Below are 16,935 nucleotides of genomic sequence, written 5' to 3' on the forward strand. Positions count from 1 at the left end.
TTGGTTGGCAGCTGGATACACACATCTTTAGTTACATTGAAACAAACGGCAGCTGTGGAGGGCACTGGGCCCCTCTGCAAGACCAGTTCTGGTGCCTGCAGTGCTGGGTGGGTTCTCAGCTACTTTGCCATCAGTTCCCTGAATCTCCCTGGCCCTGTCTCTCTTTAGGTCCAAATTCCCTTCCCCTCCTTGGACTCAGCTCATGGGCTCCCTCCATCATGGAACCTTCCCTCGGCCCCCAGTCACGTCGCCCTGCATGACATTCACCTGGTTTTAGCATTATTCACTAGTGACCATGTCTGGGTATCTGTTGAGTGGATGAGTCCTTGGATGAATAAGAATATGCCACGTGAACTCCATCAGGAATACGACAAAAACGCTAAACGGAAGTGTGGTATAATTATCGACACTATGGAAGGCAGCTCAAGGATCTCTAAATGAGAACACCCCCGAATGGTAATCTGTCAGCACTGGCTCTGGGTGCTGCTGGCCGGAGGGGCTGGGGAAGGAGCAGCTCAGTGATCCCCACCGGGCGAAAGAAGGCTTGTTTGTGGTTTCCGGGATCTGGGCTCTATGCCCAGTTCTGCCACTGGGCGGTGTGACCTTGGGCGAGGTACTCCAAACTTGTGTGGCATAATTTCCTCACCTTTGAAATGAGCAGATTGTATCCCATCTGCTCAAAGATCCTTGTGCCCACTCCAGTTCCTTCTCAGATTAGAAACTAATGTGGTCATGCTAGTGGTATGAGGAGTTACTCGTGCCCTTTCTCTCTACTGAAGTGATGAAATCTCAAAGACTGGTCTTCTCTTTCTTTGCCTTGAGCACAGGGTACTGGTAGATGCAGAGTAAATATCTTTTGATTTACTAGGTCAGTGGATGAATCCTTTTTGATCTATGAAATGTACCCTGGACCGATCTCTCTACAGCCTACCCCCAGATCTCTTCTCGAGTCAGTCCCTCAATCCTTCCTTAATTCACCCTGAGTTCCCTGGATGCGGTACCCCCTAGAACTATCACGGCTCATGACCCAGGTCCGTTACTGATTTTGTGCTTCTTGACCCTGCTGGCTCATATTTAAGGAAATCAAGACACAGGTTCTACAACACAGGCCGGAATGCTGGGACTGGACTGCCTTCGCTAACCCGTCCTGTGGAAGGAGGGTGCTTGCCGGAAGTAGCAGGTCGTGTCAGATTATGGAGAATCTTGCTTCCAAGCTCAGTCTGTGCTCAGGAATATGAAACCACCATGTCTAGACTATCCCGGAGGGGCAGCAAGTGGAGAAAGGGAAATCAGCTGGAAAATTGAAGAAACTATGTCACGGTGGGGTGGCAGGGAGGGCTACCCTGGGACACAGAGAGAAGAGATCTGGACAGAGAAATGGAAGAGATCTCTGGGACAGAGAGAAGAGATCGGGACCTCTTTGAGCCTGTATCTTGCTGGACCCTTTGCTAGGGACAGTCCTTAAGATGCCTTAAGATGCCAGGTCCAGTCCACACCCACCCTGTTCCAGGAACTGTGTCCATGCTAAGATGGTCCTTGCACATTGGGACCATGGTGAGTAACAGGCAGCAAGTGGGGGTGTGGGCCTGGTGTGGAAAGTGCACATCTAAATGCTGTGGGATGAGTGTTGGCTGGACGTGTAAACAGGGTGGTGTGGGTTTGGGGTCTGCACAGAGGAAATCAACATTCAAACTGGCTGCGCCCCTCTCCAACCTTCTGATGAGCCCTCCGGGGGTGGGGGGGGGTGAGCTGGCTGGACGACGCTGTGGCTTTCCCTGTTCTTGGCTTCTGGCTGCAGAGGGAAGATTTACTTCCTTCACTCCCAGAGATGAACCTTGGGTTAGCGGTGTCTCAGCCAAGAGTCAATGCTTCTGTCAAGGTAGTCTGTTCCACAAGACTCTCCTTCTGGGTCCTGGTGATCGTTCCCTCCTCCTAGGCCTGACTCATAACGGTTCTGCTATTATGCTCCCCTGTTGTTCCCCCAGACCCCAGACAAGACCTTTGTGATTAATTCCTTTATCTCAGAGTGACTGGATCTCTCTCTCTCTCTCTCTCTCTCTCATTGGGACTGTCAGTGATATACTGGGCCTTTGAAATAAGAATACCTGCTTCTTTGGGACTTTATCTCCCAGTAAACTGTGAGCTCTTCCCCGAGGAATCAGGTCTTGCTCATCTCAGCCCTCTTTCTCCACTTCTACTGTCTACGGGAGCTTCTTTTCATGCGGGTTCTTTACTGATTGTTAAAAGATGTTCATTTCTCCTCAGTCACAACCATGCCGTGCCTCTGACCCCAGCTAGTTGTGTGGCTGTGTTCTGAGCATTCCCCAGGGAAGGGGCCGTAGCTCCGTTTCCCCCTTCACCTTCTGGCTGTTCCCGCCTCACTGTTTCTCACTCGAGACGCCAAAAACTCCCACTAAGGCCTTTTCCTGCTCAATACCCTGAAGTTGACCATCTTTACGTCAATGCCAGAGGCATGTGACCTCAGAAGAGACCCTAAATCTCTCTCCACCATGATGTCCAAGATTGCAAAACCAAGATAAGAATCATACTGACTTCAGAGGACCGCTGGGAGAATTAAAACAAATGCAATGACCTGTAAAATTTATTGTCTTTCTCATGAAATATATCATTGACTCTAAAGAATAAGCCAGTTCTCTACCCCCACCCCCCCATCCTACTTGGCTTGACTGGTTTCCATGAGGTAAGCACTCCGTTAATACACCAAGCAAAATTCTAGTAACTGACCTTTTCTGAGTGCTCCCTCCCCGCTGGGAACTGTTCTAAGTATTTCACAGGTCCTCTCACTCAAGCCCCACAAGAATCACGTCCGACAGAACCTATTTCGTTCCCATTTTACAGATGAAGAACAGTAATGGTACAGAAAGATGAAGCCACTTGCCCAAGGGCAGGCGCCAGTTTTAAACCCAGGAAGCTGGGCCAAAAGCAACACAGATCGCCCCTCTGTTGATGCCGTCTGCCCTGCTGACATTGTCGATGACATATGTGAAGTGGAATCATAAGGACCCGAGGCAATCAGTGAGACAGCATGTGGGAATTAACCAAGGGACTGAAAGCCACGTTGGCCCCTCGCTGGAGGTTCTTGTGGATGGACCTCCGGCTTGGCCCCCCATGATTCAAACCGAGGTCAATGGCGCGGGGTTAATGGGGCTGCTTTCTTCGCACCTCGGGGTTCCGGGACCCAGACTCACCTGAACTGAGCGCGTGCTCCACTTCCTGCATGATCACGCCCGGGGAGGCGGTGGTCTCCATGTCCACCATCAGACAGGTCACTTTGGCCGGCGCCGTGGCTTGGGGCGTCGTGTCCACGGGCCCTGGCTGGGCTGTGGCATGGGAAGTGGGTGCGCGCGCAGAGCTCTGCTCTTCCGTCGGGGACCCCGGTGGGGTTGGGGATCCCGGTGGAGTTGGGGATCCCGGTGGGGTCGGGGACCCTGGTGGGGTCGGGGCTCCCGTGGGCTCGGTGCTGGTGTCCGCAGAGCTGTGATTGGCGCTGGTGGGGGAGGCGGACGAAACTTCCCCGGCTGGAGAGGTCGACAGGGGTGGGGGCGAGGAGGCCGGAGCCCGAGGAGAGGGGAGCGTGGGAGACCCAGCGGGGGCCTCGGAGGAGGCCCGGGACTCCGTCGGGGCAGCGCTTGGCTCCTCGGGAGTGCTGGGGCCGCGCTCCGAGGGTGTGGGTGTTAAGGGCGCCCCGCCGCTGGCGGGGGAGGCCGCCGCGCTCGGGCCTCCCCAGGGAGAGGCTGGGCTGCTCGGGCCCGCTTCTCCGGGCTCTGCGGAAACGTTCCTGGGGCGTGTGGGCGCCGGGGCCGAGGCCGGAGCCGGGAGGACCGCGTGGCCGGGGACGCCGCTGGTCGGGAAGGCAGGAGGGCTGCGGGGCGCGCTGGTCCAGCCGGCCGTGGACGGGAGAGCGTTGGCGGGAAGAGACACGGGGAAGGGGGCCGACGACGGCAGGCTCTGCACCCGCAGTCCTGTGGAAGAGCCAGCACACACCGGTTAGCGCGCGCACGCCTGGGGCCGGCTGCGCCCCGGCACTTTCACAGGCTTCTCTCTCTGCGCGATGCCCTCCCAGCTGGGAAGGTGACCTGTGCCTCTTTTCTTCCCACTCCCTGCTCCCTCCTCCCGCTGTGTCTCTCAGTGGGAACCAGCCTGAAGGCCCAGGGAGACCGTGGGTCCTTCAACACACGTGTGGCCAATACATGGAAGGAGCTCATCTTGTCCCCTGCTTGCTTGAAACTGTGCCCTTAACTGGGGAACTGACCTTCACCGGGAATTTTCTGGATTGCTTGGCGGGGGTGTGTGTGTGTGTGTGTGTGTGTGTGTACCCCAGTACCTGCGCTGACGGCGGGGGATCTGGGGTTGGTGAGTACAGAGTTGGAGGAGCTCCTGGGTTGGCTGTTCCCTGGCCCAGAAGTTGTGAGCTCTGCTGTGTGTGTGTGTGTGCGCGCGCGCGCGCGCGCGCGCGCCGGGGACACAGGAGGGCTTTTTTTTTTTTTTTTTTTTTTTTGGTGTATTTATGTGTCTTTATGCACAAGGATACTAGGGCTGTGGGCTTGCTGATGGGTTGAGTCAAGATGTGAAAACATTCTCTGTGAAGGGGGAAAGGCAGGAAGTCCTGGAAGAAAACCTGACGGTAGGAAATATGTTTTGGAACTATTATCTGGGACTGGAACACAGTTCTTTCAAATTCTAGCCTGGGGTCTTTACAATCATATCATTTTGCAAAATGTTTCCCCTTCACGTTTTGTAACATTTAGAATTAGTTTCTGTTCTTCCTTCCTTCCGTCCTCCCTCCCTCCATTTACATATTCTGTTTAATTAATTAATTCTTTCATTTATTCAAGTACTTAATAAATGGCTTCTATCACTGAGTGCTATCACTCACCCAGTCTTGAATTTTTATTTCCCTTTTTATGTAAACCACCTTCTGATTGAGTCCCCATGCCCCTCACCATCCCTCAACGAGCTTTTCCTCTAGTCATTTCCATTCAGTGGTTGGCAGCTTCTTTCATTCAGTTGCTCAGTTAAAAATGGAGACATGACCCTTAATGCACCCCTTTACCTCCCACCCCATATCAAATCCATTGGTGAATCAGGATGACTCTGCCTTGAAAATACATCCCAACCCAATCACTTTTCTCCACCTCCCCATCATCTCAAGATCACCTGAGCCACCAGTCACTTGCTGAGACAACTGCCATAATCTCTTCATGGGTCTTCTGCCCTTTGAATTTTCTCCCTTTCAGTTTCTTTTCACAAAGCAGCTGGTATGATCTTTTAGTGGTATATCAGAGCATGTTCTTTAATTGGTCAAAACCCTCCAAAGCCATTCTGCTGCACTTAGAACAAAATTCCAAACTAATCCCCTATGTCACTCCATGCTCTCCTCATCATTCAGGTTGGTCTCTGCTCAAATGTCACCTCCTTCTCAGAAGAGCCTTCCCAGATGATCCCAACTGAAATCATTCCCACTCCAGCTCCTTGTTTCGTTTTTAAAAGATGATTTTTTTTAATTGTTAAAGTGCATGTAACATTTACCATTTTAACCATTTTAAAACCGGTTTATTTATTTGAAAGAGAGAGAGGAAGTGCGGGGTTGGGGGGAAGGGGTAAAAGGAGAGGGAGAGAGAGTCTCAAGCCAACTCCATGCTAAGCATGGAGCCCGATGCTGGGCTTGGTCAGGGCTCCATCTCACAACCCTGAAATCATGACCTGAGCCAAAACCAAGAGTTGGAGGCCTAACTGGCTGTGCCACCCAGGTGCCCCATTTTAGCCATTTTTAAGCTCAGTGGCATTCAGTGCCATCACCACTAACCCATCTCCAGAGCTTTCTCATCTTCCCAAACTGAAACTCTGTACCATTAAATAACAGTAACTCTCCTTTATTCGGTGGAAACCACTATTACACTTTTTGTCTCTGTGCATTTGACTACTTTAGGTAATGCATGTAAGTAGAGTCATATTATAATTGTCCTTTTGTGAATGGGTTATATCACTTAACATAATGTCTTCAAGGTTCATCTATACTGTAACTTGTGTCAGAATCTCCTTCCTTTTAAGGCTGAATAATAGACTTTTATACACATAAGCCACATTGTATTCATCCATTCATTCACTGATGGACTTCTACCATCAAGGTAGAAGGTAGCAAGGGTTGTTGCTACCTTTTGGCGACTATGAATAATGCTATGAGTCTGAGTGTACAAGTATCCATTTGAGACCCTGCCTTCAGTTCTTTTGGGTTTATATCCAGAAAGAGAAGTAGTGGATCATATGGTAATTCTATTTTTGATTTCTTGAGGAACTACCATATCCTTTGCTCATTTTTTTCATAAAATAGAAGTTTCTTCCTGAAATCACATTACTATTTATTTACTTGTTATTCTCTCTATTCTATCAGAATGTAAGCTCCATGATGGCACAGGGACCTGGTCTTAATCATTAATATTTCCCCCCAAGCCTAGGACAGTGCCTAGATCATGGTAAGTGCTCAGTAAATCCTTGTGGAGGGAAAGAATGAAGGAAGGAAGGAAGGAAAGGAGGGAAGGAGGGAGGATGGATTAACTTAAGAAGTTTATCCAAAAATACTCCAGAATCTCTCTATTCTCTTCTACATCTCACTTAGTATGGCCATATCCACCAGAGCCACCTCGGGAATGGCTGCCTGCCTGGGGTTACATGAGCACAGGAACCTTGCTTTCAAAGCCAACCTCACTCTCTGTCATTCTACGACAACACATACCTATGCCTGATGTCATGTTAGGTCTTCAACTCTTTAACTCTCCATATTCTGAGGAGATTTCCTTGGAGATAGCATCCAAGAAATGACCAACCATTACAAAATTCATAAGGAATGAAACATGGGTTAGATTCCAGCCCAAAGGATGGGGGAAGAGATATATTTGGAGGCATTCAGGCATTCGTGGGAAAATTGCTTACTTCTTCATTCTGGCACACAGTAGACACCATAGCTGATGACAAGTTATGCTACAGAGTCTATCCTGAAGACAGTTTTCTCATATTTAACTGAATTTAACATTTGAATTGTTATAGAAGTCCTTAGTTTTATCTTATTGAAAAGGAATTGGTCAAAGCCATAAACTATAAGAGAGTTACTCTCCTAGTAAATAGGAGGGCACACCTTCTAAATTAGGTCACATAATAGTCCATGTTGCTGTAGTGGAGTTCTGGCAGCTCTGAAGTGCCAATGATTTCAGAACAAATACAGAGCAAGAGATCTTTAAAATATGGACAGAACAATGGTTGGGACAATATTATTAAAATGCTGGATCTTCACATGCAACCTTTGGAGCTTTTTGGCTCTGCATCCTAGTAACTCCCATGGCTCATTATTCTGTGGCCAAAACCCCAAAATGGCAATGTTGAACTACTATTGATAGTATCAGAGACAGAAGGGGGCAGAGACTATCGCAGTCTGATAGCCAAGTCAGAGCCTTTAGGAACCCGGGATACCTGAGGAATGAGCTGTGCACAAAGGAGCATTCATTCATTCATTCATTCATTCTTTTATTGAGTAGCTTCTACACCTGTGGCTTTGCCCTCAGAGAGTTCAATATCCAGCAGGACAGAAAGGACCCCCAACTTCCTGTCATATGATGTGGTAAGTGCCTCACTGAAGTAAAAGTGGTTTATAGTGAGAGCCCTGAAGTATGAGGGATACATTCTATATGGGGGCCATGAAATGCAAAAGTATACAAATGTCATTTTCAAATGACATTTAGAAAAGCCACAGAAGAGATGACATTTGAGTTGGTTCTGAAAGAATGAGAACACATACAATGCCACTTGTGGTGTATGATGTTCAGGGTGACACCTGCATTGCCATTTCCAGTGGAGCTAAAAGCTGGACCATGAAAATCATTACAGTGCTGAAAGGAACATGCCTGGTAATTGGTTTAGTTGCTAGAAATATATATTTCCTTGTTTAACTCTGACTGATATACTTTTATAGCTCTTATCCTTCCTGCTTCCAAAGAAGACCGGAGGTGGTCATTCATCCCCCATGGCTACCTTCTGAGTATTTATTTACAATACTTTAAAGCCTAGGGACACCTGGGTGGTTCAGTTGGTTAAGTGACTGCCTTTGGCTCAGGTTATGATCCCAGGATCCTGGGATGGAGCCCTGCATCAGGCTCTCTGCTCAGTGGGGAGCCTGCTTCTCCCTCTCTGGGTCTTCTCTCATCATGAAGACTTCCAAGGCCCATTAAGACTCTCCTAGGGAATGCCTGCTGTCTTCATCTGCTCAGGCTGCCAGGTCAAAATACCATGCAGACTGGGTGGCTTTAACAACACAAGTCTACTTCTCGCAGTTTGGAGGCTAGGAAGTCCAAGCAAGGTGTGGGCCCATTCAGTTTCGGTGGCCACCTTCTCTCTGTGTCCTTGCATGACCTTTCCTCACGTGTGCTCGTGGAGCGAGAGAGAGACGGCAAGCTCTCTGCTATCTCTTCTCAGAAAGGCACGAATCCCATCCTGAGGGCTCCACTCTCATGATCTCATCCAATACTAATCACTTCCTCAAAGCCCCGTCTCCAAATACCATCACACTAGGACCTCAATGTTCAGAATCACAGAGATGGTCTGAGGAAATATATTTCTACTTTCTCATGATAGATTTGTGTTTCCAGAGGAATACCAAACTAAATAAGTCAAACATATAAGGATGTATACTTTCTCAGGATTAAAAAAATTTGTTTTAGAGCTAGAAAGGGGGTATGCTGTGTGAGTACAGCTCCTCATTTGATACATGGAGGACAGACATGGAAAGTGGAGTGTTATAAGTGAAGTCATACTTCTAAGAGCAGGAGCTGGGCTATGTGGCCCAGAGAGAATCCTGCAGGGTCAGAATCGGACCTAGAGCTTCCACCTCTGAGCCTGCACCCCCCTCCAATACACATACAGTGTGTCCTTGACTTGAAAAGAGTGGTAGAATGTACTGTAGCCACCGCCATTATGGGATAAGCGGGTGGGGGGGGGTGGTCCACAGGAGGCCAGACAGCTGAATAAGCTGAAATAATTGAAATAATGCCCCGTATACCTTCCTGTTCCAAATAGAGCCACTTTCCCCGGAAGAAAAGAATTAACTTTCATATTTCCTTGAGGAAATGGCAGAAAAACTAGAATGAAGAAATTGAACCCATTACTCTCAATTTAGAGGTGAATGTGCTTTGTTCCAAAACAGTGACATTGCTAGGTGTGGCATGCCCGGCCTGGGCAGTGACAAGCCTCCGTGCCTGAAAGGGGCTGACTCAAGGAAGGAAATCTCTTAGACTTGGCACAGAGGAGAGTTCTAGAGGAATGATGGCCAACTTCACCTAATCTGAAATTCCTCTGTGTAGGCTTACAGATGGCAGCCTTTCCTGAACTTTGGTCAGAAGTTTGGAGCTTTTCTGTTGCAAGAGGAGCTGATTGCTGCTCAGAAGAAGAACGGATTCTTAGTTGGAAAGAAAATCGTTCGTTTCCGTGTATGTTGTCCATTATTATGGGAGAGACCAGTATTGGAGTTTCTATCTCTTTGGTGTATGAAAGAAAGGTGTCTGGCTTGAGCCCCAGTTTCTTGCCTTGCCTTCCGGGGGGTTGCCCCATTTGGGTAGGTGAGTTCTCCCCAGGTGGAGGTACTCGAGGGTAGATAGCCTGCATTCTGCCCTCGTGATCCACCTCTCGGCCTCACGGGGCGTCAGCGGCATCCGGCCAGGCTGGCAGCAGTGGACAATGGACCCCCGAACTGTCACCTTTTCCTGGGTTTCATGAACAGCAACATGGGCCGGTGCCAGAGTCCCAGGTTGCCTGGGTGTTGCTTACCCATCCCCCCACCCCCCACCCAGCGCATGTCCTTTCCTGCCCTTCGCTTGTCAAGTACCCGAGGAAACACGTGACAAAGCTTTGGCAAATTCAGCGAAACTCGATCAAAACGCAGTCGGGCCCTTTCCCGTTGCTGCCGAGTCAGGCTGGGTGTTGCCTTTGCCTGTGGTCTCGCGGCTCACACCAGGCCTGCTGACAGGGGCCCCCGGGGCTGCTGAGGGGCTGCACACTAAATGACCGCTGAGGTTAGCCAGACGGCCACCACCGTGAGCTTCCTGAAAGGCCAGCCGGGCCACATCACACCCCCTGAGGCTTGAGAGGAGGATGGGCGGCCGCGCTGGTGTTCCCCTGACCGAAGGCAAAAACTGCAAATCCCCCGCAACAATGTCGTTTTGGAATACAGGTGAGGTCCGGAGCCAACGGCCAAGGAAGAATTCTTGAGATGTCTTCAGTGCAAAAAGGTGGTTTATTAAATCCCAGGGACGGGACCCTTGGACAAAAGAGCTGCTGCCCTGGGGTCTTGAGGAGCAGTGATTATATGCTCCAGACTTGGGAGAAGTAAGGAAAAGGGAGGTTTCATATGCTTTTTTTTTTTTTAAATAAAGATGTTATTTTTTTATTTATTTGACACAGAAAGCGACAGAGAGCAAGCAGATGCGAGCACAAGCAGGGGGCGCGGCAGGCAGAGGGAGAAGCAGTCTCCCCACTGAGCCGGGAGCCCAATGACAGACCCGATCCCATGACCCTGGTATCCTGACCTGAGCCAAAGGCACACGGTTAACCCACTGAGCCACCCAGGCATCCCCCAGATACCTACAAGATACCAGAGGCCTTGCCATTGGGGAGTTAAGCTTGTTTTCCTCTCCAGCAAGGTATTAACACTAGTGTAGCTGGGAGACTCTTGGAAGAATGTCACACATGTCCTACCCAGGAGTGTTGCAGGCTGTCAGCTTATTTACGCTTTGTCTTCAGCTAGCCTTTGGCTCCCTCATCAGCAAGGCCTGGATGGCTCTCCACAATCCAGCCCCAGTCCGTCCAGCCTTGCTCCCCACCAGGTCCTCAAACACACCAGGCATTTCTGCCTAAACAGCGCTCTCTCTTTTCTCTGCCTGGGTTATTCCTATTCATCATACCAGTGTTAGCTGAAGGGCCTTTGCTGATTCTCTCCTTAAATCCCTCCCTCCCCCACCCCCAAGCCCTCCTGGGCTCAGAGCATCCCCTACCTTAACCGCATAGCACTGACATCTGACATCTGAGTGTTACTATGTGATGCTTCCAAGAAGCTTTGTTTAACACACGCCTCCCTCTCCATCCTCCAAAATGCACATGCAACATGGGCCGTATTGGATCTGCTCACCACGCGTCCTCCTTGCCTGGCTCATAATAGGAATTCAAGCAATTCCTAAAATAAACATATTTGAGCAAACTGAACTATGCCTGACTCTCCGCCTCCTTGCCTTTGCCTGTGCTGTTCTTCCCACCCCGAATCCCCCTCCCCGGCCCGATTCTGAGAGCCTTATCCCCTCGGTAAAGTATTCTCCAAACTGATGGGGGTCATAGCACTTTGCACAGATTTTAATTGTAGCACACATTATAACGAGCCATGCTTTCTCTCCGTGCTTGTCTCCCATCAGTCTGGGAGCCTTAATCATAGGGAGTGCAGCTTGGTTTTTGTGTCTTAGTGCCTGGCACAGATAAGGGACTCAATAAATATTCATTGAGTGAAAACATGGATTCTCTACCCTTTGAAAGACAGAAATGTTCTCTGGCTTATAGGCTGGGCCCTGAGAGCACAAACGCATCTTCCCTTTGATCTGTCTGTAAGTTCCATAAAAACCATCAGCTCATACAAAACTGGAGATGGGTCTCCAAGCAGACGTTTGCTATTTTTGCATGCTCGTTTCCACTCTGGAGACTTCAGGAATTCCCTCTCTCTGGGCGTGATACAGACCAGAGTCACCAGCCCTGGAGAGGTTGGCCATCCATCAGTTGGTCCAAACACAGGCCGGCCTTACCTTTTCTTTACTCAATGGGCTACCCTTCTGTTCAAGGGACAGAAAAAGAGAGAGTAAAAATAATCTTACAGTGATAAATATTTTTTAATATCAAAACTAGGCTTTTGCAATCTTTAGTTGAGTGAAGGCACTGATAGGGACTCACAAAAATGCCCAACGGAGGGCACCCACCGCTCCAGAAGATTCCTCTAACATCTGCAAAACCACCACTAATCAGAGGCTGGTCCGACCATATGGTATTCGACAGCTATCATATGCCTAGACAGAATGTGTATGTCCCAAAGCCATCAAACTGTGTTTAAGACACTTGTTTGAAGTAGAAAAGCCATATTCTCCAGAGTGTTTTGTTTATGGAAATGAGATGCTATCCTAGTCCAAAAAGAGGAAAAACGCTTCTGTTTTTGAGCCACAAATGTGAACTTACAGACGTGGTATGTGACTCAATTTCTTTCTCCATAAAGTCAGGGCTCACGGTATCACTGGGCTCTCCTGAGACTGCTGGGAAGGCTAATGACAGAATAACATTTGGGATGAAAGTTGGGTTTCCTGGAGGAAAAAAAATATACGATTTTTCTTTCCTCCCTCCAGAAGCAACAACTGTTTTTTGTGAGCAGGATGTCCTCCCACAACTCATTATCTTTGGTTGTGTGGGGACTGTGGTGCTTGGCTCAGGCAGTGGCTGTGCTGAGCAAGGATGCCCACTGGTACCTGAAATTCCAAAGGTACCATATAGGGGTTCCGCAGGGGGGAGCACCGGAGAGAAAGAGACAGTGTAGGGAGGGCGAGACCCTTCTCGATGGCTGCTCTGTGGTCACGGGGACATGGGTGTGTGCCGTGAGTAGTAGGCTGGAAGAAGGAGGCAATCCATCACCTCGGTGAGGTGTGTGTGGGGGAATTTCTTAACAAGCGTCTGGTTCTTCTGTTCTTCTCTTCTTCAGGTCCAGTCCCAACATTTCTGGGATCTGGGACGAGAGCACATGAAACGTCCACACAGAGAATGTCTCAGTACGTACCTGCTATACGTCACTTCGTGTCTGTGGCCCAGTCTGCGTTCCATCCAGGGCCCTGCAGCCCACAACGAGGGGATCCTTCGGTGCCCTGGGAACACGTGTCCCACCCCCCGGGGATCTGCTGGGGCACTGCAGGCCAACGCCGGGCCTGGGCCCACCCGAAGCCAGGATGGAGACAGCCCAGACATATTCCACGGGCAGCCTCGGTGGGCAGGCTCCCCCTCCCTGGGCCTCACTCTCACGGCAGGATTTCCAGGCATTCTCAAGCACAGGGGACGGACGGAGCGCACGCAGCACTTTGGGTGACTTGTAGTGACCAAATTTAGGCAGAGGCCGCCACTCCCCCCCTTACCCGGACCCAAGGCTTTGAATCTCTCTTCCCCTCACCCCTTGGAGTGGTGGCTGGCCATACTTCCCAGCCTGGGGGCACAATTCAGCAACCCTGTCCCTCTCCTGTTTGCTCTCTCAATTACTGAAATTCCAAAAGAAAAAGAAAATCTTCATGGGATTGAAGAGAGAAAAGATCTTTGCGTTTGGGTGTTTGTAAGATGCAGCGCCTCTTGCCTGATCGGGGGCGGCATATCCTTCCTTCCACGCTACCCTGATGAGCCCAAATCACAAACGAGCTCTTTCTCATCCCCTGTAGCCCTTGCAAACCATAAATGCAAGAAAGCCCCTAATACTGTCCTGGTCTGACTCTGAACCTCTTCCTTCAGAGGATCTCCTTTCAGGCTTCAAACTGCTCAAATGGCCGAGGCAGCCCAGGGCCATGGGCACCACTGCCCGCTCAGCCTGCATACCCTTGCCTTCTTCCCCCACATTGCCACCAGGTCAGCTGAGGGCACCATCCATGACCCCTTGTTCCACACAAAGAGCTGGAGCTCTTCAGGGGGTCAGCTCCGTGGCAGCCTGCCTTTGGAGGACAGCCGTCGGGGTCATCCCGGGCTGATGCGTCTGGGCATTCGTGTCAGTCAGTTAGTAGGTAATCCGACTCATCACAGGATAATGCCGAGAAATGCAATTAGATGCTGTACTTCTGTTTGCCTCACCACTGGAAGGTCACCCCTGACCATCCAGGGGTCAGTCAAGAGGGCAGGGAGGGCTCCAGTGCAAACATAGCTCCATGACTGGGCAAATGACTCAGAGGAAGCTTCCGCTGAAGGGAGGAGGGTGGGCAGAAGAGGCTTTCTGAGAGAAGACCCATAACCCTCCTTCCTCTTCCTGCCGCCATTTTCTTTCTAAGACTGTCCTCCAGAAGTGCCAGTCAGCATAAACAGCGATGCTTCATCATCTCTGTTTTCTTCTTTTTAACATTTTTTAATGTACTCTTAAAATAGATATATAACATACACGTAGGATAAGGTACACATCTTAAGTGTACAAATCAATGAATTTTCACCTGTGTGTATACCGGCATAATCACCACCCAGATCAAGATACAGAATCTCTCCAGCAGCCCAGAAAGTTCCCTCATCCCCTCTCGCAGGCAAAACTCTCCAAAGGTGACTCTTCTTCTGACTTTCATCACAATAGATCAGTTTTGCCTGTTCTTAAACTTCATGTACGTTGGATCCTTTAGTGAGTACTCTTTCATGTCCACATTCTTTCACTCCCTGCAAGACTGTCTTGTGCTGTCATGTGTGTTAATAACCCACTCTTCTTCATTGCTGCATGGTATTCAACCGTGTGATTATACCATGACTTATTGGTCCCTTCTGCCAATGGTGGGCATTTGGTTCTTTCCAGTTTAGGGTTGTTATAAATGAGCCCACCTCATAACTTCTTAGTAAACATGTTGCTAGTGCATTTTTCCAAGCCAAATTTCCTGGATAACTTATAAGTATTAAGTCACTTAATCTTCACCATAAGTGGGAGGTTACCCCTATTTTACAGGTGAGCAATCCAAGGTGAAAAGAGGTTAAATAACCGCTCAAGACATGTAACTAGAAGGAAGGAGAGTTTGGATTCAGAGTCTAGAAGGCAATCTATTTCAGCGACTTGCCTTCTTAATCATCTTACTGGAGGTTTGACTGCTATGGTGAACGTTATAAGCCAAACAATTTATCAGCTGCTTGATCTCGAGAAAGTCTCTTAATTTCTGTCTTCTCGCCTACACACTGGGGTAATGACAGTACTCGTTTCACAGAGCTATTGTGAGGATGAAATCAATAAACCATATAAGGCAGACACTGTTGCTTGACTACACTAACATCCACTCCCCATTCCCTCTTGCCTGCCTCCCTATAAAGGCTATGAAAGTTATGAAAGTTAAATGCTCCCTTCTTGGCCTCCTTTGCAGCTAGAGATATCTCTGACCCCCAGTTCTGCACAGTGAGATTGCTGGGAGGTAGGTTAAGGGGATTTTGGAAAAATTTTGTTTCCTTATAAAAGGGATATGTAAGGAAGGGAAATTCCCATGGTACCTACTCTTTCCCCCTTCCTTACTTTAATGCAGATGTGACGTCTGGCCGAGGGACAGCATCTTGTGAAGCTAAGGATGAAAGTCAATCCAGTAGGGATGAGAGTGAAAGAAAGAGCCTTTCTCCTTGACGACACTGTAGATCTTGCCAAGCCAAGACTGGTTTGCCTACCTCCAGACCTCCTGCCATATAAACCATAAATGCCTTTGGGGATTAAGGCACCATTGGTCAGGTTTTCCATTCTTTGCAATATAGATGACAGACCACGTACAAAGGCCTGTCCCAACGTGTTTTGCACGGAGGAAGAGACCAATAAATATTAGGCTATTGTGCTGACCTCTGTTTAATTGGAAAGTGGGCCCACATGACTTCACCTCCTTTAATCTGCTAATAATCTGCAAAAGACACTTTGTAGGCACAATCCAAGGGAGACGATCACTCTTCATGGCATCGGCTGTGAGCCTTGGGGACGGAGAGCTCCCCATATCCTTCCAGGAAGCAACAGGCAGCGGGACCTGTCAGCGTTCCTGGAGGCATTTGCTAGGCTGATGCGTGTGAGACTGAGCTGCCTCCCACACCTAGAGAATGCTGCAGAAAGGGAAAAATAACCAAACCAAAACCCAGCTAAAGGTGATTTGTGTTTTTCCACTTTATTGAAAAAAAAAAAAATTCAGAAACTTCCAGGGCAGCTGCACCATGAATCTCGATCTGACATGAATGAGGCTGACGGGCTTCAGTTGCTGAGAAAGCAGCACCGAATGGCCACCAGGGACCTCCTCTCCTTATTCCTAGACCGGCTGGCCCGCCCTCCTCGGCGCCGGCAGTTAGGATAAGCAAGAACGGACTCGCCAGAACGGCACCCTCCTGTTATTTTCAAATTGTAGACTTCGCTCAGCAGTTTACTTTTTAAAAATGAAATTAGACTTTTGTTTGTTTAGGTCCAACATGACAAGGCCCTGTCGAGTGCCTGCTCAGGAAGAAGACGTACTACAAGCGATGTAAGTGGGTTTTGTGTCTCATACAGGCTTTCCACTGACCGCGGCAGTGTGGCTCTACTTTCCCTCGGGTATGTTGATGCTTAACGCCTTCTGCACCTGACCCTTCTGAACAAAGACCTCTGATACTGGTGCAGTCGCGATGGCCCCTTGACCGCTTTTTCTCCCCACAGATCATCTGTTTCGCCAAGTATGCCGAAAGCTTGACACTATGGTCTGAATGTCTGCTTCCCCCCAAATTCGTACGTGGAGTCCTAACCCTCAACCTGAAAGCTCTGGGAGGTGGGGCCTCTGGGAGGTGCTTGCGTCCTGAGGGTGGGCCCTCGTGAATGGGATCGGTGCTTTTATAAAACAGATCCCCAAAGAGCTTCTAGTCCCTTCCACCATGTGAGGATGCAGAGAAGACACCAGCTGCGAACCAGGAAGAGGACTTTCAACAGAACATGACAATACCTGTGCCATAACCTTCGGCTCCCCAGCCTCCAGAATTGGGAGAAAGAAATTTCTGCTGTTTCTAAGTACCCAGTCTGTGGGATTTTGTTGCAGCAGTCTGGACAGACTAAGACAGAAGCAGATAAACAACAAGGTGAAAGGGATTGGTAGACGATTAAATGACACACCAAATTAATTCATTGTAATTTCTATGCTTTAGCTTTCTCCTAAA

The 16,935-nt window shown here is 49.1% G+C and overlaps 1 protein-coding gene across 1 annotated transcript in view; it reads right to left on the reverse strand.

Moving 5' to 3' along the window:
* Positions 1 to 16,935, reverse strand: part of LOC111148947 (prostate androgen-regulated mucin-like protein 1) — a 99,281-nt gene that overhangs the window by 32,614 nt on the left and 49,732 nt on the right. Inside the window, exon 2 of the mRNA XM_022505780.1 lies at positions 3,210 to 3,983. Within this exon, the coding sequence (XP_022361488.1) occupies positions 3,210 to 3,983 (774 nt within the window). The remainder of the gene's footprint in view (positions 1 to 3,209; positions 3,984 to 16,935) is intronic.

Source organism: Enhydra lutris, unplaced genomic scaffold, assembly GCF_002288905.1.
Source record: "Enhydra lutris kenyoni isolate GAN:26980312 unplaced genomic scaffold, ASM228890v2 scaffoldscaffold21, whole genome shotgun sequence".
In the NCBI taxonomy this organism is placed as follows: Eukaryota; Metazoa; Chordata; class Mammalia; order Carnivora; family Mustelidae; genus Enhydra; species Enhydra lutris.